The 24,986-nt window shown below is 35.1% G+C and overlaps 2 protein-coding genes and 1 non-coding gene across 5 annotated transcripts; 1 reads left to right on the forward strand and 2 right to left on the reverse strand.

Annotated features, from left to right (window-relative positions):
* Positions 1-714: 714 nt before the first annotated feature.
* Positions 715-7,517, reverse strand: LOC140753442 (uncharacterized). Its single transcript, XM_073088038.1, has 6 exons — positions 6,785-7,517; positions 5,636-5,824; positions 4,673-4,852; positions 4,024-4,157; positions 3,111-3,213; positions 715-885 (listed from the first exon to the last, which is right to left on the reverse strand). Exons 1-6 carry the CDS (start codon positions 6,872-6,874, stop codon positions 799-801), a joined length of 783 nt encoding a protein of 260 aa, XP_072944139.1. The 5' UTR covers positions 6,875-7,517; the 3' UTR covers positions 715-798.
* A 1,121-nt stretch (positions 7,518-8,638) lies between these two features.
* LOC140753625 (U6atac minor spliceosomal RNA) lies at positions 8,639-8,729 on the forward strand. The gene has a single exon (XR_012103592.1). It is a non-coding gene; the product is annotated as a U6atac minor spliceosomal RNA (small nuclear RNA).
* Positions 8,730-10,546: 1,817 nt separating this feature from the next.
* Time (time interval measuring enzyme-esterase A4) lies at positions 10,547-18,576 on the reverse strand. 3 transcript variants are annotated; one of them, XM_073087506.1, is made up of 5 exons: positions 18,497-18,576; positions 14,095-14,171; positions 13,385-13,597; positions 12,782-13,032; positions 10,547-11,084 (listed from the first exon to the last, which is right to left on the reverse strand). In XM_073087506.1, the coding sequence occupies exons 2-5, from the start codon at positions 14,155-14,157 to the stop codon at positions 10,973-10,975; spliced, it is 639 nt and encodes a 212-aa protein (XP_072943607.1). In that variant the 5' UTR covers positions 14,158-14,171; positions 18,497-18,576; the 3' UTR covers positions 10,547-10,972. The 3 variants fall into 3 exon arrangements, with proteins under 3 accessions (XP_072943607.1, XP_072943608.1, XP_072943609.1); XM_073087507.1 differs by lacking the exon at positions 18,497-18,576 and adding an exon at positions 18,251-18,380; XM_073087508.1 differs by lacking the exon at positions 10,547-11,084 and having other exon boundaries at positions 12,467-13,032; positions 18,497-18,574.
* Between the last annotated feature and the right edge of the window lie 6,410 nt (positions 18,577-24,986).

Below are 24,986 nucleotides of genomic sequence, written 5' to 3' on the forward strand. Positions count from 1 at the left end.
TTAGTAAGGCGGTTCTCCCGTGGGGTATAACGATAGGTCCGGCTCTGTGTCGGACAGGGTGGTCAGGAAGCCTTGAATTACCCTGTATTCTTCGGGAGTCTGGGGGATGAATCGCATCCCCCTTTCATACGGTCGTGCGCTTGGCGCACGGCCCAATCGGGTGTGCAGCACCTCGAAGTGCTGCGTCCAGTTGGGCATACGCTCCACAACAATGGGAACCCTCCCATTCAGTCTGTCGCCGTCTCGAGGACCCTGGGCGGGCCCACTGACGACGGGCGGGTGCGGCGCTTGTTCAATAATAAAAGTTATAAATTGGATCAAGTAATAGTTTTATTTTAATAATAGGTATGTGCGACTCTGTGAAACTATCACTATCTACTATCTATCTGTGAACTATCTATCAACTATATGAAAGCTTTTTACGTAAGTTGTCTCGTCACATAAATTAAGTAATTTATGTTCGGGGTATATTCGGGATTTTTTTGATTATTTTATCCCTTATCAATTACATTTATGCGGATATTAATACAAAGCAGCGCTTATTCTTCTTAGTCTTATTCTTTGGTATACTCTCAGCCCAAACGACTAGACGAATATTAAAATAGGGGTCGTTGGATTCGTCTAAACTGTGGGAGTGACAAACACTATATTTTAATCAGTCGAGTTTTATAAGAGTTCTAGTTGAATTACAGGAGTATAAATAAAACACGAATATAAGTGCAATAAAGTTTAATATTCAGATACAGTGCATTTCTACGAGTATTATAACAATTTCCACGGTAATTGTGGACATGTATTTTAAATGGCCTTCGACAGTTCAGTGACGGTTACCACATGGAATGGTCCAAATTGAATAAGATAATTCGAAAACGCGAAGCAGGAGAGCTGTAAAAAAAGAAACAAGTTTAAAATATTGGAAAAATATTTTTGTGTCTGCTGGGAGTTTTTATATTCAGCTCTTATTATGTTCAGTCTGTTGTGGCAAGAATGGCATCAAATTGAATTTAGCTGTTTCGAAGAGTAGCTCGTAAATTAAAACAAACACATCTTGGATGAGTTGGTCGCCTCACATGTAATCATGGCATCCACACCCTTCCACCGAAAAGCAAGAACTGTTTCAAGCTGAAAATCAGTGGAGCTGTAGTACTCCCTCGATAGAAATATACTGATTCTACCACCTTTCAGTTTATTCCAGGCTCGACACCCGACTGAGCACTTACTTGATAATATATCGTTGTTCATATTTATAATTGCTTTCACCTATGACCATGACACCTACGACTTAAGGAAATTTAAAGAATGTAGATTAAAAATATCCAGTGACAATTACATTTCACCTACATCATGTCGCCATTTTTCACAACAACTAGTAGGGTTAATTAAATGCTAGTTCGATATCAAGGGTTGTAGTAATTAATTACAGGTGGACACAGTACATGACGGGTGCTCGGCAACCGCGCGACAAACTTTGCCAATACCTACCTCTCTCGCTTCTCCATATTGTTTACATTTTACTGTCTATTGGCTTCTGTAGATTGAGCAACTGGTAGCTGGTGATTAATGCCGGTTGGTAATAATCAATCTCAATAACATTGCCAAATGCCTAATAATTGCTAAATTTCGAACTGTACCCTTACCATGAGTTTTCAAAATATCCCACAATTTTACGTTACGTGTACTCAATCCATTATTCTGTTCCATTTGCTTCAGTACACTGAGTCTACGTAACAACAAGTAAGTGCTCAAGTCTTTTTGTCTGCCTCACATGTTCGCAAAAAAAAGAGACAAAACATAAAACGCCATTTTGCCAATTTAGACATTTAATGTCACGTTACTGACACTATAGTTCTGATACAATGCGTTAGGTGCGCTGATTGGAATTTGTATGGGCAAATACGTAAACAAATACCAAAACAGGCATATTTGTCAAGACGTAAAAACTCATGGTAAGCGTACTGTATAGGGTTTCTGGTCGGGAATTCCCGGGAAATTCACGATGAGTCGGGAGGGGAAAAAGCGTCCGGGATCCCGGGAAGTCGGGAAATTTCAAAGGTCCAAAAAATCTTTAAAAATCGTAAATTACTCCTGAATTTTAACATTTATGATGATTTTAACACGCAATAATCAATCAAAACATACTACTTTCCAATAGACCTTATCACGTAAGAATATGACATTTAAGCTCAAATAAATACTGATATTTCAACTATATTGTTACATTATGCCAGTGGTTACAAGGTGAGGGAAATGAAATAAATGAGGCCCTAAATGTTCTCTTACTATTATAAATAAAATTGGGCAAGTGCAAGTCGAACTCACACCCTAAGAGTTCCATACCACCAATCTTTGTTATTGTTAGTATTAGTTATTATTGCAGCCATTCACGTAAAAGCATTGTGAAAATTTTAACGGTCAACCTATTACGGTTCAATAGATAAATAGAAACAGGTCGAAAAATAGCGGTTTCTTGTATGGCGACATTGGCGACATTGTAGCAGTTGTTTAGCAGTCGTTAAATCTTCTTGGGAGGTCTTACGGATAACGGATTAAACAATCGACATGGTTCGGCCACTAATCCGTACCTCTTTCCACGAATTTCCATGGCAAAATAACGTAGTATAACACGGTCCAGGCATCCCCCAGTTGCAGGAAGTGAGTCATACCTTAAAATGGTTGGAGACAAAGAATTCATAACGTTTTGGACTATTTCTCGTGTTCCCGGGAATTCCCGGGAAAATGTGGTCGGGAAAAAAAAATGCCGGGTAATCAGAAACCCTAGTACTGTAGTAGGCTAATAATTGGTTGAGATTGATTATTGCAAACGTAGCAGTGGTTTACGCCACTGTCAAAACTGTCAAACTGTCGAGCGAATATTTCGTTGCGTTAACGTGCCGCCCAAGCGACAGCGACATAAACAAAAGCTTATTAGCGATATAACGATATTTATATATATATATATATATATATATATATATATATATATATATATATATATATATATATATATATATATATATATATATATATATATATAGAGCCAAATCCGAAACTAAATAGTGAATATAGTATGGTACATACAATATAGTACGGGTGGCGGGTAGCGAACCTACCTTAAAACAAAAGTTGAGTAAGCCCATGACTACCAATATCTTCTCGTGTCTATACACAACGGCGAGGAGGCTGTCCTTGCATCCCTTGAAAGTGCGGCACTTACTGATGGAAGAGGTAAAAGTAATCAGTTTTAGCTTATTTGTTCAGCTTTCACTTATATTTCATTAGTTATCACCTGCTTTAACGACTACAGAAATTATTATTCTATTTATCATCAACCCGTCATTGTCCCACTGTTGGGCACGAGTATTCTCTCAGTGTAAGAAGAAATAGACCATATTCCACCGCGCTGACCAAGTGCGATTGGTAGACTTTACATACGTTTTAGATTTTTTTATATAAATCCCTCAGATACGCAAGCTTCCTCACGTTGTTTTCTTTTACCGTTTAAGCAAGTGATAATTAATTTCTAATACGCACATAACTCTGAAAAATCAGCGTGGGGTTTGAACTCGATACCCCTCGATTATATTTATTTCTATTATATATGTTTGCAGGAGGTTGTTTATGTACTTTTTTGAAATGTAATGCAATAGGTATTCTTATTTTCTATAGTCCCTCATGACTCTTGATTAATCTAAAAACATTTAAATGTTTAAAGTTGGAACATTTATTTAAAAATTAATGTATGATATTATAAGAGTATTTTAAATTAAATATAAAAAGCCACATCCAAATTGAAGCAAATCATCAATGGGCTATTCAAATAGTAGGTGTTTGCTTGGTATGTTCTGGTTTCAACAGTGCTGTAGGGGAGATATTCGGGGGAGACTTTATTGCAGATGACCAAATGGCATTAACCTCGATCATGTGGACTGCATGCTTTTCACAACCCGGTATAGGGGTTGTGAAAAGCATGCAGAATACATATAACAAACAGACAATTCTCAAAGAAAGGTAGGTATAGCTTACTCCACACAATTTTCGTATAACTCCTTCTGCGCTTGCTCAGTACTGGCGTGGTAGGCTGCAGGGCAACAGGACAGGCTCATGGGCTTCTGCATAGTGTCGTAGTCTTTAGCACCTTCCACACCACAGCAGAGAAACTGTAATTGAAGTTATTGATTTTATCGCCCTCTCCAGACAGAGGTGAAATGTTGCCGTCCAACTGGTGAGCATGTTCTCATCTTATAACTCTGGAGAACTGAAACATGCCCCGTTACGTTACCATATTCCAACTCATTTTTAAGGTGGTAGAGCCAGAACGGGCAGGTACCACCGCCGCACCCATTCCTAGCGCAAAGCAGTTCCACGGTATGGTAGATGGGTGTAAGTGCCGGCTGACTTACATTTAAAGCAGATGAGTATATATCTCACAGGTCAAAGATGTACTAGCAGAGACCACTTACCGAAGGTGGGATGGGAACTCATTTGTTACTCTAATCCTATAAGAAAACATTGTATCAAGAATTCAATACCAGATCCTATCTATCATAATTTAAAAGTCCAAAATTGATTGACATAATATTGTAGTTAAATCACAAATACAATACATACATCTTATTATATTATATACTGATTACTAAGGTATGTGTATGTACTAATGGTATTCAATACTAACGTTAGATTGCAAGTCATCCCAAAGTTTTTCTTTCTGTTCCAAGGCAGGTCCAGTGGCGTTGCGGAAGAAATCTCTCGTCAACCACTCCGTCACATCGGACTTAATGACATTTCCGTGTTGCGACATGAAGATGATGACGGCCGTTAGGAGAGTTAAGTTTAAGGCGATAACCACCGAGTACTGAAATTTTAAAAAGATGTGTGCGTTGTAGAGACCCCGTTAATATGAACGACGTCAACTAATCTTTAAAGGAAAGCAATAGGTACTCGGATAATATGATAACCAATAATAATAACCAGGTCTAGCGGCTTAAGAGGGGGGGGGGGGGGGTTAGGTTAGGTTAGGTTAGGTAGGAGGGAGCGGAAGGGGCGTTCCGCCCCGGGCCCGCGATCCTGGGGGGCCTCTAAACACAGTTGCTAAAAAAATGTCGTAAGAACCAAACGATCTATGAAATGTGTATGAGACAGCGGAAGAAAAGGTCACCGAATCTCAGGCGAACTTTTTACACTGGAGGCCTCCATTCAACTTTCCGTCCCGTGCCTCCGACAACCTTAGTCTGCCACTGATAACCAGTTTTAGTTTTTATTAAAAAATATGTATTTATTAATATATAAGTAACTAGTAATATATATTTATTAATATATTATAAAAAATATAAAAAAAATAGGCGTATAGCAGCATTATTAGATACTAATGATAGTTTAATGACTTCAAACCTCCGATTTAAAAAAAATATTTGCTAATTAACTTGCTTTAACAGGGAATCAAATTATTGTGAGGAAACCTACGCCTAAGAGTTATCAAAGTTTTCAAATGCGTGTGAAGTTTGCCAACTTGCACTTGGTCATGAAGCTTGATTATACCCCAAACAATTCTCATTTCTAGAGAAATGCCGTTTCCAACAGTAATAAAATAATTAATTATCCATACCAGGTAGATATTAATATCTTCAAAACCTCTTACCATATGCAAATGCTTGGCATTTTGATTTAATGTATTTCTTATTCCGAACACGGCTACAGGTATGATGCTGACGCTAGCTACTAAGACCACGACGTCAGTAACGAACATGTCTATAGCCTTTCCTTCGCCATATAGCGTAATGAGCTTGATATCCCCCAGCATCAATCCTATATTAGTAACCGCTAGCATCTGCAATGAAGAAAAGCTTTATGAAATTGAAAAAGCAAAACAAGCGTACAGTACCACCTCGTCACTAGCAGTCAATTACAATTCCAATAAGGTTACAGTTCCTCTTCACGTCGGGTCGTGACAACGGTAACAGTGGTCTACTGCCGCCCATGTACATGTATAAACCACTCAATCTAAAACAGTAGTCCACCTGAATCCGAACACAGATGCGGCGTCAGCCGTCAACCACACCCTTTTAGTAAAACAGAACTGCTTTACACTAGACATGGGTATGGCGATAGCAGCTTTGAGGTCGAACCATACTAACTCTATCACATTCACATCTTCTATCACAGATGCGTTCTGAGGACTAAGATAATTCCCTCATATTGCTTATAAAAAAAAGAAAAAAGAGAAATAGTAAACCATACTTACCAGGAACGATAAATATATCGTTCGTAATCAATAGATTACGAACGATATACGAGCCAATAATTGACTCAAATCAGTTATTTATAAGCCAAAACTATCATATTGCTGAGCGATTTTCATTGATCAGACTTTTACTGAGTAATATATTATGTTCACTGATACGAAGATACTTGTCTGATATTATATTTTTATGTTAAATGTTACATTTAAAAAGCCAAACCCAAATTGTCGTCCCTGGGATGAGTTCCCAGAATGCTGGCAACTCCATCACGTGGGACAACGAAGCCACGTCGCTGACCGAGGACGGATGCGGCGGCATTTCTGAGAATCAAGATGGTCGATATCCAGCCGCCAACCACACCCTTTCACGCAAACGCAGAACTGCTTTACGCTAGAAACGGGTGTGGCAGTGGTACCTCCTTGCCCGAACCGTGCTAAATCTACCACCTTTCACCTAAATCCGATCGCAGGGCCAATGCCGCACCAAAGGACTAAGATGGTCGTCTCCAATTGCTTATAAAAGAAAAGGAAATACTAAACCATACTTACCAGGTCCAATATGTTGAATATAGTTAACAATTTTGGAGCAAATAAATCACATAAAATCCGAAAGTTGGACTTTTTCATATCTTTGGTCATTTTGACCGATCAGAGTTTTAGTAATAGATTGGTAATTAGTATTATAATATAGTGATGACTGATACGAATCGTATGAACAGGAGAGCAATTTGATTCGCACTGAGATATTTCAGTTGAAAACGTTCGCTCCCACAACAAATAGGTACTACGTTTTACGGAGTCTGCAGAGAAAATTGACACTTATAGCTAAGAGAATAACGTTGATAACGAAATATTGAGTGGGTGTAAACCGAAAGTGAGGCTGTATGCATGTGGTTGTTAGTATTCAGGTCCAGGCTATCTTTACTGTGACTAATATATTTTTTTAAGAGTGCTAACTGAGCATGCAGTGCAGATAATGGTAAATGGCTGTCCATAGATCCAAGTCCTTCCTGAGGTCAGTCATAGTTGCAGTTGTATTCCTAAGGACTAAGTTAGAATGCCTCGTATAAATGCAAAATTAATGAGAAGTTATATAAATATATTTTAATTTAAACTTTGCCTCCTTAACTTCTTCCTTCCTTTGACTTAAATTTTGCCTCCTAGAAAAAGTCTACGAAAAAGATCTTTCAATCTTCCATACGAGGGTGGATTCAAAGCCGAGAGGGTCCTCATCCAGATCACGTGAGAGTGGTTGCCTGTATGGGATGGAGAGTATTAAATTATCAGTACTTACTAACTGAGGCCTGAATGATGTCACACATGCATCTACTACTTCTGAATGAAGAGTTTATCCGGGGCGTTCCGAGGTGACCGATCTCAGGTAGGGCTCTTATTTTATCTGCGTTGATAACGTGGGTGACAGTGACCACTTACATTTACCAGTTGAATGCCGAACTAACGTTGCATAATGAAGATGTTTTTAAAATATCAAAATTCACTATTTAGGGTGCATATGAATGAACTTCATCCCGAGTTTTTTTCACACCCAATAAAGCACTTCCAGCTTCGCAGCTTTCAATGCATTTCATTAAAAAACTGCGAAAAAAGGTGTTCCATAAAGCCAGCGATGAATTAGGAACTGGTGTTGCGGATGTCCATAAGTCTTATTCTAGTTGAACCTTTTTAAAATGGGTCCTATATTGCGTTAAATTCTTCGGTAACTTCATAGAAAAATGTATTATCTGAGAAAGTTCTAAAATATTAATTTAATATTCCAAAAAAATATATTTATTTCATTATGGTTATTTATTTATTTATGAAATACAGTATTTATCGATCTTGTTATAAATCCATTTTATATTAAACTATAGAAATGTATATGTATAATAACTAGTGGTGCTCGCGGCTTCGGCCGCATTTTAAATAAATAATATGACATACATAAAACGGAAAAATTGTTTATTGTACCTGCATTGGAATGACAGTGGTGCCATCTCTCGAAAATTGGTCTTACCAACTCCCAAACCCTCGTGGGCTCTTGGACAACAACTTTGCTAAAGATCATCACTTGATCAAATGCATAGTTTCCGATTCTATAACTACTTACGAATTAAAAATTAATTAAAAACAAACCTTTTCCCACGGACTAAATTGTGAGTCTAAACCATTCTCAAGTCCCCTTGAACACACACTACAAATTTCATCATCAGTCAGTCCATTTGTTTAGGAGGAGTTCAGTGACATACAAACGCACATAAGAAATATATATATAAAGATTGTAGCCGCGCCTGCGCCCTGCGTAGCGTAGGCTCCTGTTACATAATATGGTCATTTCCTGTAGTGCCTAAATTTAGTGTAGTGTATTGATTGAATATTCCGTAAAAAGGGATAGGTCACTAGGGTGTGTCTATTGAAAGGAGAGACGGTTAGCACTCCCCTTGACAAGGATGGAACACAAAAATGGTTAAGGGCACAATCTTGACCACATTTTGTCCCTGTAGTCTCGGGAATAGAATAGGGCTACGGTATCCCCTGCCTGTCGTAAGAGGCGACTAAAAGGGGGCTTCCGGGGTTGCGGGTGGCAAGAGTGGGAGCTCGAACCGTCCAGCAAGCAACCCCGGGAAGGACGACGGTATGTGTGGCCGCATACCGTCGTAAACACCAGATGGTGTGGGAGGAGCCAAAAGTGTTCCCCCAGGGTAGAGCCCGAACGGGGCATTCCGCTTGGAGGACTCGTGTTCCCTCGGAGATCCCGGAGTTCTCCAACAAGCGTTGAGGACGACCACCGGGGGGGTTTTAGTGCGGTAAAAATCCCACATAACCCGGCGTCGCTCCCACGTCGTCGGGTACCTTTTGAAGGTACCCGAAAAAAAAAAGGTCACTAGGGTGGCTCAGCATAAAATGGCATGTCTGTATAACAGCGTATGATAGACGGTATGTCGATGCCTTTAATATTTGGTACTCTTGCAGCATTACATACCCCTTGCTAGTATAACAGCATCAGCAGACGTACTACATAACTACTTGCACATAGCACCGGGCATGCGCGGTTGAACAATTGCATCGATACCTATCCTTTGTAGGTTTGATGACCTGAGTTTGGTCACGGTACTGAAAATGTGCGTTTATTAATTGCGTGAATCCATCGCATATTAATTCACATGTTTCATCAGATTTTCCAAAAGTTTCTGCCGATGCTTAAGTGTATTTTTGTGTGTATTCCTAACAATAAGGCAGACGAGCTTCCTTGTGTAAAGCAATCACCATCGCCTATGGACATTTGCAACATCACAGGACTCGCCAATGCATCGCCGACAGAGCGCTTTTCGCATTTTTCTTGAAGAGCCCCATGTCATAGCGCTCACAGCACACCTCATAGCACCTGCATTTAACTTCCGAAAGACAGCTAAATAATTTTTTTCAGCGTAGCTAAAAGTAGGATGTCTGTTGGTGCCCTAAGACACCCTCTGTCCTCCTTCGCAAGGTTCTGCATATAACGTCATTAACGTAAGTAGTTTTCCTTTCCATGGAATATTTTATAATGATACAAATTATCTTTACATGAGTGGTGAATAAAACGTTTTGAATAAAACTCAGTTTTTTAACTTTATTTTGAAAAAAAAAAATACGTATAGAACACGTAGAACAAGAACACGAATAAGTTTTCATTGCGAATGCGGGTAAAATAAATAAAACAAAATAAATAAGACATCTATAACTGTATTATTATTAGGATGCATCCTATAATTAAGTACATTTTAAGTCAGATCTTAAAAAGATCATAGTCCCAATCGTATTACAAAATAAATAAAAACAATAATGATGAAGGAAGTTTTTTAATACTAATATTTTTGTGTAATATAGCAGTATCAAAAGCTTGCAGTCCATCTGACGATTAGTGACAACTGCCGCCCATGAACATCTGTAACTCTGTAACCAGCCCCAGGTAAGATTGGAGTCCTTCTTGAAGTCGACTACAGACGTTGCTGCCTCTGAGGACTACGCTGAAACGCCTTGAATAAGTATGTCTCCCTTATCTCCCTACCTCCCTTCATACCTGAACACAGCAGCGCTTATCATTGCTATTATAAGATGCAGCGGTGGTGCCTTTGGAGTCGAACATTTGGTAGGTTATGCCAACTTCAAAGTAAAGCAAGTAGGTAGGTACTTTTTCAATACAATACAGACCTTAAATAAACAATGAAACACAATAAGAAATAAAAACAATAACAACAATAAACATTTAGAATTCTTACAAGTTATGAATATACTTATATAATTATGTATTATAAAAAAACTTATCTATGATTTTTTTAAAACAATAATTAAAAACTACAAATACTTAATAAGTATTATTTAATATTTATATATATTAAGTACCGTAGAAGTGACACGGATGGTATCTGAATACTAACTTATGAGAAACAAACTCCTAAGTACCTACATAAGTAAATAATCGCTTTAACAAAAGAAATAGGAATAGTTCCGCGTAAAACTGCCAGTCCGCTCTGAATATAGAAATGAATCGCATCGCCATTGCAAATTGGCGCTCCACCTAGTCGCAACAACTTCAGAGCGGACTAGCAGTTTGGCGCGGACTACATGAAATCTTGTTTTGATCGTGGATATCATACATACGTATAAATATTTTTCTGAATTGCCATAAAGATAGTTTTGTAGACGGTTAACTACATAATATTTGAAAGTCTACTTTTAGTTACTTACGGCAAAAAGTCCTCAATTATAGTTGGTTTTAAACAATAACATAATTGAGATAATAGTTAAATATATCCAAGAAGAAGAGAGAGGGATGCTGGGCGCTGAGTTACCACAACAAGAGTTCGACTTTCTGAAAAATAAAACAAAATTAATTTGATTAACGTCATTCGTTTTTGTGGAATATGAATATTTAATATGATGAAGGCATTTTCTATTTGATAATTTCTAATAGGCGGTAATTGTCAAATTTTGATCTTTGGTAGGAAAATCATTGGATAGATTGATAAATAATAACTGGCGTGAAAGATAAAGGTAAAAGGTCAAAGTTAAGAGACGTGTCATACGTTGTGACGTGTGTAACGAGATGTTATGAGATATGACGTCACGAACGACATTTAATGTGTGGCGAGTCCATCTATATGTTATTTTATCTATAGTGAAATATGTGGGTACAACTTTCGTTTAAGATTAATATACAACTAACTAGCAGGTACTTTTTAATTTTTCCTCTTTCCTTTTTACTTGGATGCAAATATCCTAGGGGTTTTTCCTTAGGAAGATACGTCTGATCTAGACTTCTTTATTGCCTTGACCTTTTGTTATGACGTGCTAATTCAGTGCAATGCAACGTCATCACTCCCTCGTGTCTCTTATTTATAAATATCCGTAATCAATCCATTTTATGTGATACTATATCAAATTAAACTTGTAATATTCCTCAGTGATAAGCGAGTATGACATTGAAGTTGTTTTTCTCCTGATATTGAAATTTCGTTATCTATTTTTAACTAAACTAATTGTCCGATTCTTAGGTAAGTACGAAATTCTTAGAAATGCCAAAACTGATTTAATTATATCCCGAACTACATGTTTCTACTAGCAAAATTTTCACGATCCTTTTACGTCCGTTAATTTCTCAATCTACCTAAATTTTGCCGACCCACGACGACCCAATATTCGTTAATTTATAGCACACACAAATGTCATTGTTTAAAAAGAAAAATATTGGTTATACAATACTAAACAACCCATATAAAGGGTTGTTTTTAGTAAATAACAACCCTTTGATAAATATGTTCTATTGAAGTATTTATGTAAAAATTAAAATTCAACATCCTCCGGTAGGCATAGTGACGAAGCCGTAATCAATATCAAATAGGACTCGAATGTCAGCATTATAAATATTAATATTACATACTTTTAAAATTTAGTTACCTTAGTATACAGAAATAGATTGTACGTTTACTTTGTCAGAATTAGAACTAATCAATCATATTGTTGGCCGTTTAGATTTTAATAAATATGCAGATTAACTTGATGATATATATTTACTGTGTTTAAAAAAATTGTAAACTGTGTATCAAATACTGGATTTTTTAAAGAACTTTCAACTGATGGCATGATAATAATGATTTAACAAATAAGGGTAGGTACCTATTTAAAATATTGATTTAAACTACTTGAATTAAATAAAATAAGGTTTTATGATACGTTAGCACAAAATGACATGAATAAAGTTAGGGTGTAATATACTTTATTATAAAAAGCCTTAAAATTAAAAATCACAAAGAGATCTTTCCATAATAGCAATTTTTCCAATTCATAATTCATATCACTTTATATGAGTAACAAATAAGAATGAACTAATAGAGTGTATTGATACTTAAAGCTTAAAACATCTGGAATTTACTTTTTCTTTAGATTCCAGCATTCATATATCTGTTTGTCACTATAAAACGATCTTGTCTGATATTGAACAAGATCTTAAACTGGAATTGACTTTACAATGAAAATTGCTATCATGTAAGATTCATATATATTGCCTACAGGATTCCGATGACCCCACAGGCGACGCGTCCTCCAGCATTTCCTGTCTTCTTAGAATCCGGATGATCAGATCGCCCGAAGTCGTCTGCCTTCTCGTGGAGCACCACTCCTCTACCGATGATGCAGTGAGGTCCTCGAAGGGCGATTTTACCGTCGACGAAGTCCAGGTGAGCCCAGTTGTTCTCGTCGAAAACCACATTACCAAGATCACCTACGTGGCGGTTGTCGTCATTGGGATGACCGTGGTCTTTCTGGAAAATATTGAAAAGATGACTAACGTACGATAATATACGTGTCGAATAGATAACCTCTCTTCTTTGGGAAGTCGGTTAATAATAGAAATACAGCAATGTCCAAAGATTATTTCAAAATAATGTCCATTTAAAATACATAGTTAAATATTTTGATATTTTTAAAGGGATATTTCAGACGGACAAACTTAAACATATTTTTCTTTGCTCTTAAAAATAATAGCAACAATTTTCTTGAACCTCATGCAGTATACATATATTTTTTGGAACATTCCCTTCCTTATTTTTAAAGTCTTTTGAAAAATGACCTATCTAACAAACACCTAAAATAAAGAACTGGTAAAAGCCTTACGTGTTCAGGGTTGTAATGAGCGCCAGTGGACAAACATCCACCAGTGATGTCTCCCTTCTCATGGACGTGGAAGCCGTACTGGCCGGGGGGTAGCCCGTAGATCGAGCCCTGGACATGGACCTTTCCATCAGGCAGCTCGAGGAAGGTGACGTTCCCCTTGATGGGCTTGCCCTCGGGGTTGGCTACCTGGACGATTGCACGGTATTGCGCTGGCTGGAATGTTGCAAAGTTTTTGCAAAATATAGGCACATTTTATAGGTAATTATATCAGGATTTTTTTTTGGTGTTATTCATGTTATAATAAGATTAAATCTACTATCGGAACTCGAATTGTTGCGGAGTAGTTTTAGCCGTAAATTATAGTGTTAGTTGGTAGGCATAAATTGATTTTACACTCGCGGCACCACAGACTTCAATCCGAAATTATAAAAGTACACATTCTTATCCGAAAACTACTGTAATTTATGCCCGCTAAGTTAAAATACACGCTATTACTAAAAATGATAGAAATAAAAATATCTAAAAATATTACTTAACTGAAAATAAAAACGTCAAAAATGATTTATAAAATTGGCTGTTATTTGATCTCGGTTATGGTAATAAAGCTTTAAAACATTCACAAAAAGACAAACTTCACGTTGCATGAGTACCTACGTAAAGTACACTTGATTGCACACTTGGTTATTTAGGAGGGATTTAACAATACTCACAGGCTCATGGTGCGCTGCGACCATGGCGGCCGCAGAGGCCAGCAGGAGCAATTGACTTAGCATATTATATGGTTATCCTGAAACAAAATAAATTTAAGTATATAATTATTATTTTTTTAAACAATCTTTTTTCATACACCTACTTCTCAGACATACCTTTCATTTGTTACTCAAATCATGGGATGCTTAAAAAATATAGAGAGGCATATCCGGTTTAGAACAGCCACGCTAATCTGTTAGTGCATTATCATCCCAGATGTATGCGAAAATTCAACTTAATCGATTAAAGTTAAGACTAAACTTCTTCCTACACTGGGAGGAGATCGGTGCGTGGATTAGAAATAAGTTAATAATGAAAGTTTCTGATAAGGTTTGACTTTTAACCAGCGAGAACTACGGCGAACTCGAAACCATATATACGAAACCACACCTATATACATAAATTAAAAGATTTCTTCACAAGTTTTACATCATTAATTCAATATAGCTTATTATCATGTCACACAGATAATGCGTAGGTAACTAGTTCTTACTTCTGTTGACTATTTTTAAGCTCATTAACCCTTTATAACAGGTTTCAGGCTTGCCTTCGATATGGTTTTGCAATCTACGTATATTGAACTAGTTCAAACTACGTACTCTATGTGAAAGATAGAAAGAAACGTTAAGTAACTAGCTATCAAATTATATTATCATAATAATTGATTGTTGGTACAAAATAAAACTAAACAGATATTTTATTTAAATAATAAAGTATATTTTATTTATGTTATTTATTTTCTTTTATTTATTACATGAATATTTTCTTTTTAAACGCGGTGCGATAATTTTGAATCTCTTAAAGTTAATATTGCGCGCATGAAGGTGTGAGATTTTGATTCGGTAAAGTTGACATGGAAAATAAGTGCAGAAGCCTAAAATTTATTTAATATGTGTTACAAATAATTAAATTAAATATATTAAAATCCTTGTTTACTTATAAAATAATAATCTGTCATAAAATAACAGGTTATTGCATTAACGGTTTAGCCAAGTTAAACCTCATTTATCCTATAACTGGTGTTTTTAAATTAACTCGAAAATATATGAAAAATAAATATGTACGTAACCTTTCCTACTATCTATTTTATATAAAAACTACTTCTTTTAAAATTATATAACTTATTAAAATAAAATATATTGAAATTTAATTTAGAATTTGTGGTATACTTTATCATATGGTATGGTTATATGTGGTATAATCAAGTTTAGTTTTTATTTGGTTTTAATTTCAACAGCAATTAGTAGAAGTATAAATGGACACACATAATTGCATTATAATATCAATCATATTTTATATTAATAACGTTAAATTATACCATTTTCGATATATCAAATTAACATTAAGATATGAAGACAAGAACATTGTTTTGATTTGAAAAATGTATTTTTATTTTCTGAAATATATTCAGAAAAAATCAGAATATTTATCACGAATTCTGTTTTAATGACACATAAAAAAATATAAAGATCTATCTAGGTATAGCATAGATTAGTAAAGATACTTCGCCGCCTTGAAATTGAATGAAGCCACAAACGGCTTATTAATAAGTTCTTTTTTTGAATTCTTGACAGATAAAAACAGTTTTACAGAAAATTTGCGAATAAATAACTAATACTGAGTAATATACATAATAAATAAATAATTATTTCAAATATTTTAGGGACATTTTAGCATGGAGTCGTGGCAAAACTTTTTTACGCAACTGTTTCAATTCTCAAAACTGGGTACATTTTCTTGTTAGGAGTGAGTAATCTTTACTAATCTATGAGATATAGGTACAATCTTCGTATCAAATTTTAAAATTTAAAACTTTACCTTGATAATTGTTTCCGCAGAAGTTAAAAAAAACGATTACTTATGTACAATGTACATAACTTATGGAAATACACATAACTTATGGAATACAATACATAATACGTTAGACGCTCTGAATAAAATGATGTCATTGATAACTTTTTAATGCGTTTTATATTTTTTGTCCCTGTACGATAATTACATGAAAAAATAAAATTACTATAAGACAGGAGAACACAAAGGAAACTAAAGTAAGGAAACACAATTAGCCAACTGGCAAAGTCCAACCAATCAGAAGCCGTTTCGTCATCGATATTATTTATGCCATGTGCGCGGGAATTTTATATTTTCCCTAGGACCCTGTAATACATATAGGTAAGAACGCGCCACTTCAAATTGTATTGTTTATTGCTGTTATTTCCATGATTAATACTGAATCATCAATTATATTAAAATCAAAGCAATTTATTATTACTAGTACAAATACAAATAAACAGGTTTTACAAGAAAATTATTTTATTTTAAAATACGATTTTAATAATTTACGATTTTATTTTTCTTTATCATTGAATTTAGTATGCATAATAAATAATTTTAAACATCGTGTGGCAAATTTGGGATATTACTGTAACCATTATTTGAAAACTAGAGAATTTAAAAAATATAGTTATTGACACTCACAATTTAAGTGTCTAACATCTCATATATACTAAAGATAATATAACCACTACGTTTTAATACTGATACTTTTAAACCGTTTGGGTCGTAGGCCGTGCCAAAGAATACGTACCTACATACTCGTACATAGTCTCAAAATACTAAAAAAATATAATGGTCAAAACAACAGTCGAAGAACAAACATGCAAGTCTTGTTTGCTTCGTAAGTGTAAGGTCGTATAAGATTTAATACCATATTTTCCTTGAGTTGATGAATTCTAAGAAATAAGTTTTAAATGTCAGTTATTTCTCATCTTAATACTCTTGTTATTTTCTTTTGTCTTTCCTTGTCATAAAATGTCGGGTATTATAAAGCGTCAGGTGGCAGAAATTGGATGGCTAGGCAAGTAGTTAAACGTTATCGATCCAACTCTTGCCTTATAGCCTAGCTGTTTGATTGAATGGCTGCATATTATTACGAAACTAATTAAACGACAGCGTGTGGTCTGTTAATTTAACGTGTAATTTAGTTGGCTGCAACATATATAAGTACCTTTTTTTTTTTAATAATATAAGAGTAGCAGACGAGCATGCAGTCCACCTGATGGTAAGTGGCTACTGCCGCCCATGGACATCTGTAATCAACCCCAGATAGGATTAGGGATTCCTACCTGAGGTCGGCCACAGATGCGCCGCAACCCCTGAGGACTAAGCTGGAACGCCTCGGAAAAGTCTGTCTCCCTTACCACACCCTTCAAACCGGAACACAGCAGCGCCTAACACTGCTGTTATTAGGTAGAAATAGGTGTAATACCTAATATATAGCAGTATTTTTATAACAGCTGAAAAGTTGTTGACAAAACTTTCGAACTTGCGAACATTGAATTAAAATATTCTTTTTTTTAGACACTATGCAGTTTTTGACCTAAACATTACTTTATTTTTGTTCAAGATGTTTTGTAAAAAAATATGTTTTCTATACTTATCTTATTTACTAAACATCTACCAAGATTGATAATAAAAGAAAGTGCACTGTTGACAAATTATCGCGTTAATTAACAATTATAAACAAATACGTGTAATCTTATTGAACAAATAATGAGTTAACGACTGTTATTATGTTATCACTAATCATAATTGTTTGAAGAACCAATCGACACGTTTCGGATAAAAAAGATAAATATAAATACGTTCGGTCATCAATGTATTTAATTGGTCATAACATGGTCATTGGTCATAGTATCATACGATGTAGCCTAGTAAGATTTTAAAAATCTCGAATGGCAACCAATTTATATCATAACTTTATTTTTTGCTAAAGCATAATAGATTGCACCGTTTTTCGAAAAATAAATACAAATATAGGCCAATATGTAAAAATCACATATGCTTGATTTATTTTATTGATATATGTAGTATACATACGTAATATGAAAATGAATTTAATATGAAACGTCTAAATCTTAAAAATCTCGAATGGCAACCAATTCATATTATAACTATAATTTTTGCTAAAGCATAATAGATTGCATCGTTTTTCCTAAAAATCAAATCAAATCAAATTCCAATATGTAAAAATCACATATTCTTGATTTATATCTTTATTTTATTAATATACTACATACATAATATGAAAATGAATTTAATATAAAACGAACTTACAAACAGATGGACAGAATCGTAAATGTTGCAACTGCACTAATTATCCACAGGCCCTTGAAAGCGAAAGGGAATTCACATACACAACAAACAATACGTACGAATACGCTTTAAAACCACAAATGAATAAGTACACGAATTTTTTAAAAACACATTTTTTAAAACATTTAAATATCGAATTGAAAGATTACTCTCTCATAACAATCCGATCTGCGACATAATCTAAACAAATGATAAGATACGACTTACCAAGACGGCTTCTAGATGCGATGTATGACTCGATGCTAGTTGAACGCTGTCTTCATTGCTTGGAGCGTACGCGGCCATTATACCTTGACACTTTACTATCAACGCCCCGATACTTCTCCGAACCGCTTACAATCCAAGGAAGGGTGTAGAATAGACCAAGATATAGTGGCCACGAGACCGGTTTAACTTTAATCAGAGTTACCGGTGACCACGCAAACATTGCAACTATTAATCTACTTGTTAATAAAATATTTAATTAAAATGCATTGATAAGTAGTATAAAATAAGAGATAGAAGTGTAAGTTTGAAGCTAGTTGGTCAATTATTTCGCAACATTCTCGAGAACTGTTGCAATGTGACCTTTAGGGTCCGTTCACACAGACCGGCTCGGATAGGAGAGGAGATTTTTATCACGTTGGAAACAGATTTTTGAGTAATTGTATTTAGGTTTATTTTTGCATGTGCACTTCTTTTGTCATTAAGAATACTTGAACGCGCTTCGTGTGAAATAATAAGAGGAGTCGACCGGCTTAGACTGCGTGCTCATTCTTCCCCGCGCAGCCGATCCGCTCCTATTGCGAACGCATCCGCTTTCAGATCTTTACCAGCCGGTCTATGTGAAATATTTGGCGGCTCCGCTCCGGCCAATTCCAAGCGTATACGATCCGGTCTGTGTGAACGTACCCTTATGAACGTTTTTGTGAAGCTTGTTTGTAAACACAATTGCGTAGTTACGATTAAACGACACATACTTAATACATACTTAAAGTTATAATCTTATATGCCGTGTCACGATATTCGTCCACGCTAATGGACATAGTGGACCAAATTGATAGATAGTAAACTTTTGAAAATGATAAGAGTTTTTTTTTATGGCAGAATAAAGTCTGTCTAAGCTCACAAACGGAAAGATTAGGATAAAATATCCGCACATTATTTGTTAAAAAATGTTTACAAATATGAAACCAATAAATTCCTTTTTTGTAACTTTTTAAGGTGATCATTTTTAAACCACGATAATTTTAGCCTTTTATCAATCGATCGATCGACAATTAAAACATCGATGAAGTCGATTAAAATGTATTTATAAAAACGTAGCAGGTTTGATCCGTTGTATCGTCGATTGACGATCAATCGATTAGTATATAGGCACCCTAAGATCTTATGTTACATATAGTTTTGTTCCATTTAATCTTGTATAACTTTCATCGGGCTTCAGTATTTTGCAATGTAACATAAGTAGCAAATGGATGTGGTTGGACCGCACGACCCACACTTATATGTGTAAATTGACACTGTCAGGTCACCAACCCCAATAGAAAGGTGTTCTAATCGTCTCAGATCGACCTGGGCGGCAAAATGCAACTTACGCCCCGGGACGGCACGTTTTTGGGGGCGAGCAATAACCCTTTGACTTTTTGCGATGTTCTATTTCTAGGACGAAAGAACCTTTTTTTTTACGACTATCGCCATTTTAATAAAGAATGTATTCGTCCGTTCGTAACTGTAACCTACACAACGCTGCTGCTTATGTGGAAGATAATTTCGAGAAGGGATCACGCAATCGCAACTTCTGAATTAGAGATCAAAATAGCAGGTGTCTTGCGCACTACATTATTTTTTGACCATTTGAGTTAATTTACCCCCTCCTCTCCGTAAATCTGTACAATATAAATACTATACAATGTCTTACGGTGTCAACCCTATTTATTAAAATATTTTTTAGCAAATATTTTTAATCAATATTTAAGAAAATACGATAATATGCGTGATAAAATATAATATGGTGCAACTAATGCTGCAAGAATAATGGATTTTATTCTTGATTTGCAATGCAATTCAGTTTGTCTTCAATTAGATACAGGAAAGTTGAGCATTTCCTTCCTTAACAACCATTGTTTTATTATAAGGAAAGGAACGCACGAGCAGCAGTTAGTCAATACTCAGGTATATGCGCGACAGTTTGTGGTGGCAAGCGTGGCCTGTTACGTATTTAAATAATATCCATTGTCTAAATTGTCTTAGCCGGGAATCAAATGACTTTAGATAATGTCCCCAAGGAGGCACTGGCGGTCTACAAGAGGGCGATAAAAGGTGTGAAGAAAACTGGGGGAATTCTGAAGCAGTTTCGGGGGCGATAGCTGATTTACGCTACTTGGGACGCTACGCGCTCCATACTTTTGTGTTTTTTTATTTGTGTCCTATTTGATTTTCCCGTCTATAAATGTCAGTTTTAAAATTTGAGAGGCACTACAAAATGATCGATTTTAAAAGCGGGCGGTAGTGAAAATAAAATTGAGGACTACTTATTTAAACCTGGTATAAATCAGATTTTAAATATGAAGCTACTTATCTACTTCTTTGCACATACAAAGTCGAGTATCTACCTACCTTATAACTACAGTTAAATTGGTTCTTGCTTTGGTACCAGCTTACTTTATTTAAGTAATAACATGTGCATAAATCATTCTATGTATGTATGCAATAACCCGTTGTAGTACGCCTTGGTCTATTTCTTCAAAGTTCAATACCATCACCATACAGTATATACGTTCATAGCTTGGAGCGATACGTTTAAATAATGTTAAAAATGTAGTTAAGTTACTGCAGTCCGTATATTTTTATTAAGTTAGTTACAAATGAGCGTATCATCTTTTTTATATTAGAGTAGTAGACGAACATGCAGTCCACCTGATGGTAAGTGGCTACTGTCGCCCATGGACATCTGTAATCAACCCCAGATAAGATTAGATTCCTACCTGAGAAGAAAAGTCTGTCTCCCTTACCACACCCTTCAAACCGGAACACAGCAGCGCCTAACACTGCTATGTTATAAAAAAAAACTGCTTCACGCTAAGATCAGTTCAGGGGTCAGAGAGATATTTTTCCAAATTGTTCAAATTTGTAAAATAACATATCTCATTGACTGAATGCGTATAATTTCCGTTACTTTCACGAAAAAAAGTTAATTATCGTTCCGTTTCATAATGGCACACTCGCCTCGCCATTAAATACGAAGTTAGAAGGTATTTTTTTAATTTCATATATATGCTATAAAGTATGATTGAAAATTTTGTACAAACGATTTAAAATTTAGGTATTTTATACGGAAATTTTACCATTTCTCTGGCCTACATCATTTTTTAAATCCGAGTTGGCAATACTGGTGGTGGTTCAACTCCGAATAAAGAAGCAAAATGTTTTTTCTTTCGAGTAAAATATTTTCTTACAGTTCTAAGTACTACTCATTCAAATTCTACAGCAAGGAACATTAGGGAACTACCTTCCAATATAATTTCTCTATATTTCAATGTTTCGTATAATTCTATACACAATTATAATGTAAATAAAATATTAAATCAAAATAGTGTTAAAGTCTTGCATGTAATTTTAAATTCGAAACGCTCAAATAGAGCAACAAATACCGCATTTTTATTATTTTCACAGATTAATACCGCAATATATATTTTCATTAAACAATTCCATATTTTTAACATCAACGCAATAACAAAGAAAACAATCATTATAAGGAAATGTTGAGATGAATTACCCTTATCGATAAATAATTATAGTAATACCACTACAACATGCAATTTACATGCCAATTACTCAGATAATACCTATGTAGATACTTTTTATAGGCATGCTGGTGTTCTGTAGCAAACACATATGATGCATACATACATGGACTTTTTAGGGTTCCGTGCCTGAATGGTAAAAACGGAGTCCTATTACTAATCCTGCTCTTTCTATCCGTAATAGACTTTAACTATGGCTCCTATAATAACAGAAAAAAAGAACGTTAAAATAAAGGCTGTATTTTTTGGCGTTTTTTGGTCTATCTATGAAACAGTAATAGGTAAACTTTTTATTGTCAGCTATGATAACAAATACCTAAAATAAAATAAAATGTTGGTAACGGTAATGGAATCGTACGTACGGAGTCGACTCGCACTTGGCCATTTATTTATTTATTGTGCTTTTGCTATTTTATAGTATTAAAGACAACACAATTGCATATTCAATAACAACGAAATACATACACCTAACATCAAAAGTCATGCTTCGCAACATTTTGACTTTTACAAAGAAATTAATACTTACATGAGGTTTATCTTAAAATTCTTAGATGTTTAAGTATGTTTAAAGTTCACTCACCAAAACAGCTAAATTCCACTAGAGACAAAGCACTAGAGACCACTAAACCACGTAAAATATTAAAACAACTAGGTGTAAAGAGTTTCTACATAAACACAGCCGAGATCGGAGGTTATCAAAACTGTAACTGAAACCATGTAATCTCAGGTAAGGCTTCGCTGATAAGTGTAGAGAAACTGCAGAAAGTAGGCTAGCTATTGTTGACAACCTTGTAGAGACCACGTATTATGAAATGCTACACCCAGAGCCGGATTTTGAGCAGGTCAGGGCGGGGACACTGCCCCGGGACCTACAAGAAAGGAGCTCTCACTATTAATTCAAATTCAAATTCAAATCTCATTTATTCAAAATTGATTCATATAGAATACTTTTTGAAAGTCAACAAACTACCACCGCTTCGGAAGGTATTTCGCTATGGAGAAGAAGCGGCGCAAGAAACTCCATACGTGTGCATATTTGCATCTTTTGAAGGGTAAATAATATACAATTTTACATAGTGGTACATATAATTAATTTTTGATGTTGGAGCTGGAGTTGTCATACCATACGGATTTATCATGTAAGAACTGATTTACATTATAATAAGCTTTTTTACATAAAGTTAATTTTATAGTAGATTTAAACCTTTTCTCGGATAGATTGATAATGTCTTTTGGTATTTTATTGTAGAAACGAATACAGTTCCCCATAAAAGAATTACACACCTTGCTTAATCTAAATTGAGGTATGGCCAATTTATCTTTATTTCTAGTATTATGACTGTGCCTATTATAATTTTTTTCCAAAGAAGAATAATTTTTGCGAGCATATAAGATATTTTCATAAATGTATTGACTAGGCACTGTCAAAATATTTATAGATTTAAACAGTTCTCGTAAGGACTCACGGGGGCGAAGACTATAAATGGCTCTAATTGCACGTTTTTGAAGTATAAAAATGACATCTATGCTAGCAGCGTTACCCCACAGCAGAATACCGTAAGACATAATGCTATGAAAATAACTAAAGTAAACAAGCCTAGCGGTTGGTATATCGGTAAGATGTCTTATCTTCTTTACCGCATAGGCTGCCGAACTAAGTCTACTACATAACTTTGCTATCTGAGGGCTCCATTGTAGTTTAGAATCTAAATTTATCCCTAAGAAAACTGTTTCATCTACAAATTCTAAGTGATCATTGTTAAGGGTAACATTCATCGTCAGCTTTTTAACATTAGGCAGAGCAAATCGGACACATTTAGTCTTTTTATTATTTAATACAAGATTGTTTGCGCTAAACCAGTTGTGAATTATGTCAAGTGCTTTATTGACAGCGCTCACGTCGTTAGATTGTCTTTTAACTTTAAATATTAAGGATGTATCGTCAGCAAACAACACAACCTTTGATAAGTCCTGCATTACATACGGTAGATCATTAATGTATACCAAAAACAAGAATGGCCCCAAAATAGAGCCTTGTGGGACGCCTACTTTAACACCAGAACCTAACGATTTGTGTCCCTTAACCTGAACTCGTTGTACTCTATTATCTAGATAAGACCTAAGCAGTTTTAGAGACGTACCGCGTATACCATAATATTCCAACTTTAACAAGAGAGTTTTATGTTCTACACAATCAAATGCCTTAGAAAGATCACAGAATACACCTATAGTATCCTGCGCAACTTCCCAAGCGTCAAAAATGTTTCGCATTAATTCAACACCCGCATCAACGGTTGATCTACCTTTGGTGAAGCCGAACTGTTTATTATGGAATAAATTATAAAAATTAAAGTGTACTAATAATTGATTAAGTATTAGTTTTTCAAATATTTTACTAAAAACAGGCAAAACAGAAATTGGTCTATAATTACTAGGATCTTTGTTGTCACCAGACTTAAATAGAGGAATGACCTTACTTTGTTTCATTAGATCAGGAAAGCAACCATGATCTACGCATAAATTAAAAATTTTGGCTAAGTAAGGAGCTATAGTCTCAATAATAAAACTACAAATTTTTATAGACATTCCCCATAAATCCTCAGTAGTTTTAATATTTATATCTTTGAACACTTTAATTACTTCTTTGCTATTAACATGTCTAAATATAAAACTATCACTGCAACTTTTAACATTTTCTTTAAGGAATGTTACAGAAAGAGCAGGCGAAGACTTTAGAAATTGTGTAGTTTTCATGGGAATATTAGTAAAGAAGGATTCAAATTCTTGTGCCACATCCTTATGTGATGTGACAATGCCTTTTTCAGTATTAAGAGTTATATCGTCAGTATACATATTTGACTTACCCGCTTCGGCATTTATTACTTTCCATACTGCCTTTATTTTATTATTTG

The sequence above is a fragment of the Epargyreus clarus genome, unplaced genomic scaffold (assembly GCF_041222505.1).
Source record: "Epargyreus clarus isolate Ecla_fem2 unplaced genomic scaffold, WU_Ecla_fem_2.2 ptg000026l, whole genome shotgun sequence".
NCBI classification, from domain to species: Eukaryota; Metazoa; Arthropoda; class Insecta; order Lepidoptera; family Hesperiidae; genus Epargyreus; species Epargyreus clarus.

Excerpts from the sequence above, each read along its gene's own strand:
- Time (XM_073087506.1), bottom strand. The coding sequence starts at position 14,157 with ATGCTAAGTCAATTGCTCCTGCTGGCCTCTGCGGCCGCCATGGTCGCA. Across the intron at positions 13,598-14,094 it reads TCGCAGCGCACCATGAGCCT|CCAGCGCAATACCGTGCAAT; the intron begins GTGAGTATTGTT and ends GCAACATTCCAG. Across the intron at positions 13,033-13,384 it reads CTCATTACAACCCTGAACAC|AAAGACCACGGTCATCCCAA; the intron begins GTAAGGCTTTTA and ends AATATTTTCCAG.
- LOC140753442 (XM_073088038.1), bottom strand. The coding sequence starts at position 6,874 with ATGACCAAAGATATGAAAAAGTCCAACTTTCGGATTTTATGTGATTTA. Across the intron at positions 4,158-4,672 it reads GGGATGACTTGCAATCTAAC|TTTCTCTGCTGTGGTGTGGA; the intron begins GTTAGTATTGAA and ends CTTCAATTACAG. Across the intron at positions 3,214-4,023 it reads TTATACGAAAATTGTGTGGA|TAAGTGCCGCACTTTCAAGG; the intron begins GTAAGCTATACC and ends CTCTTCCATCAG.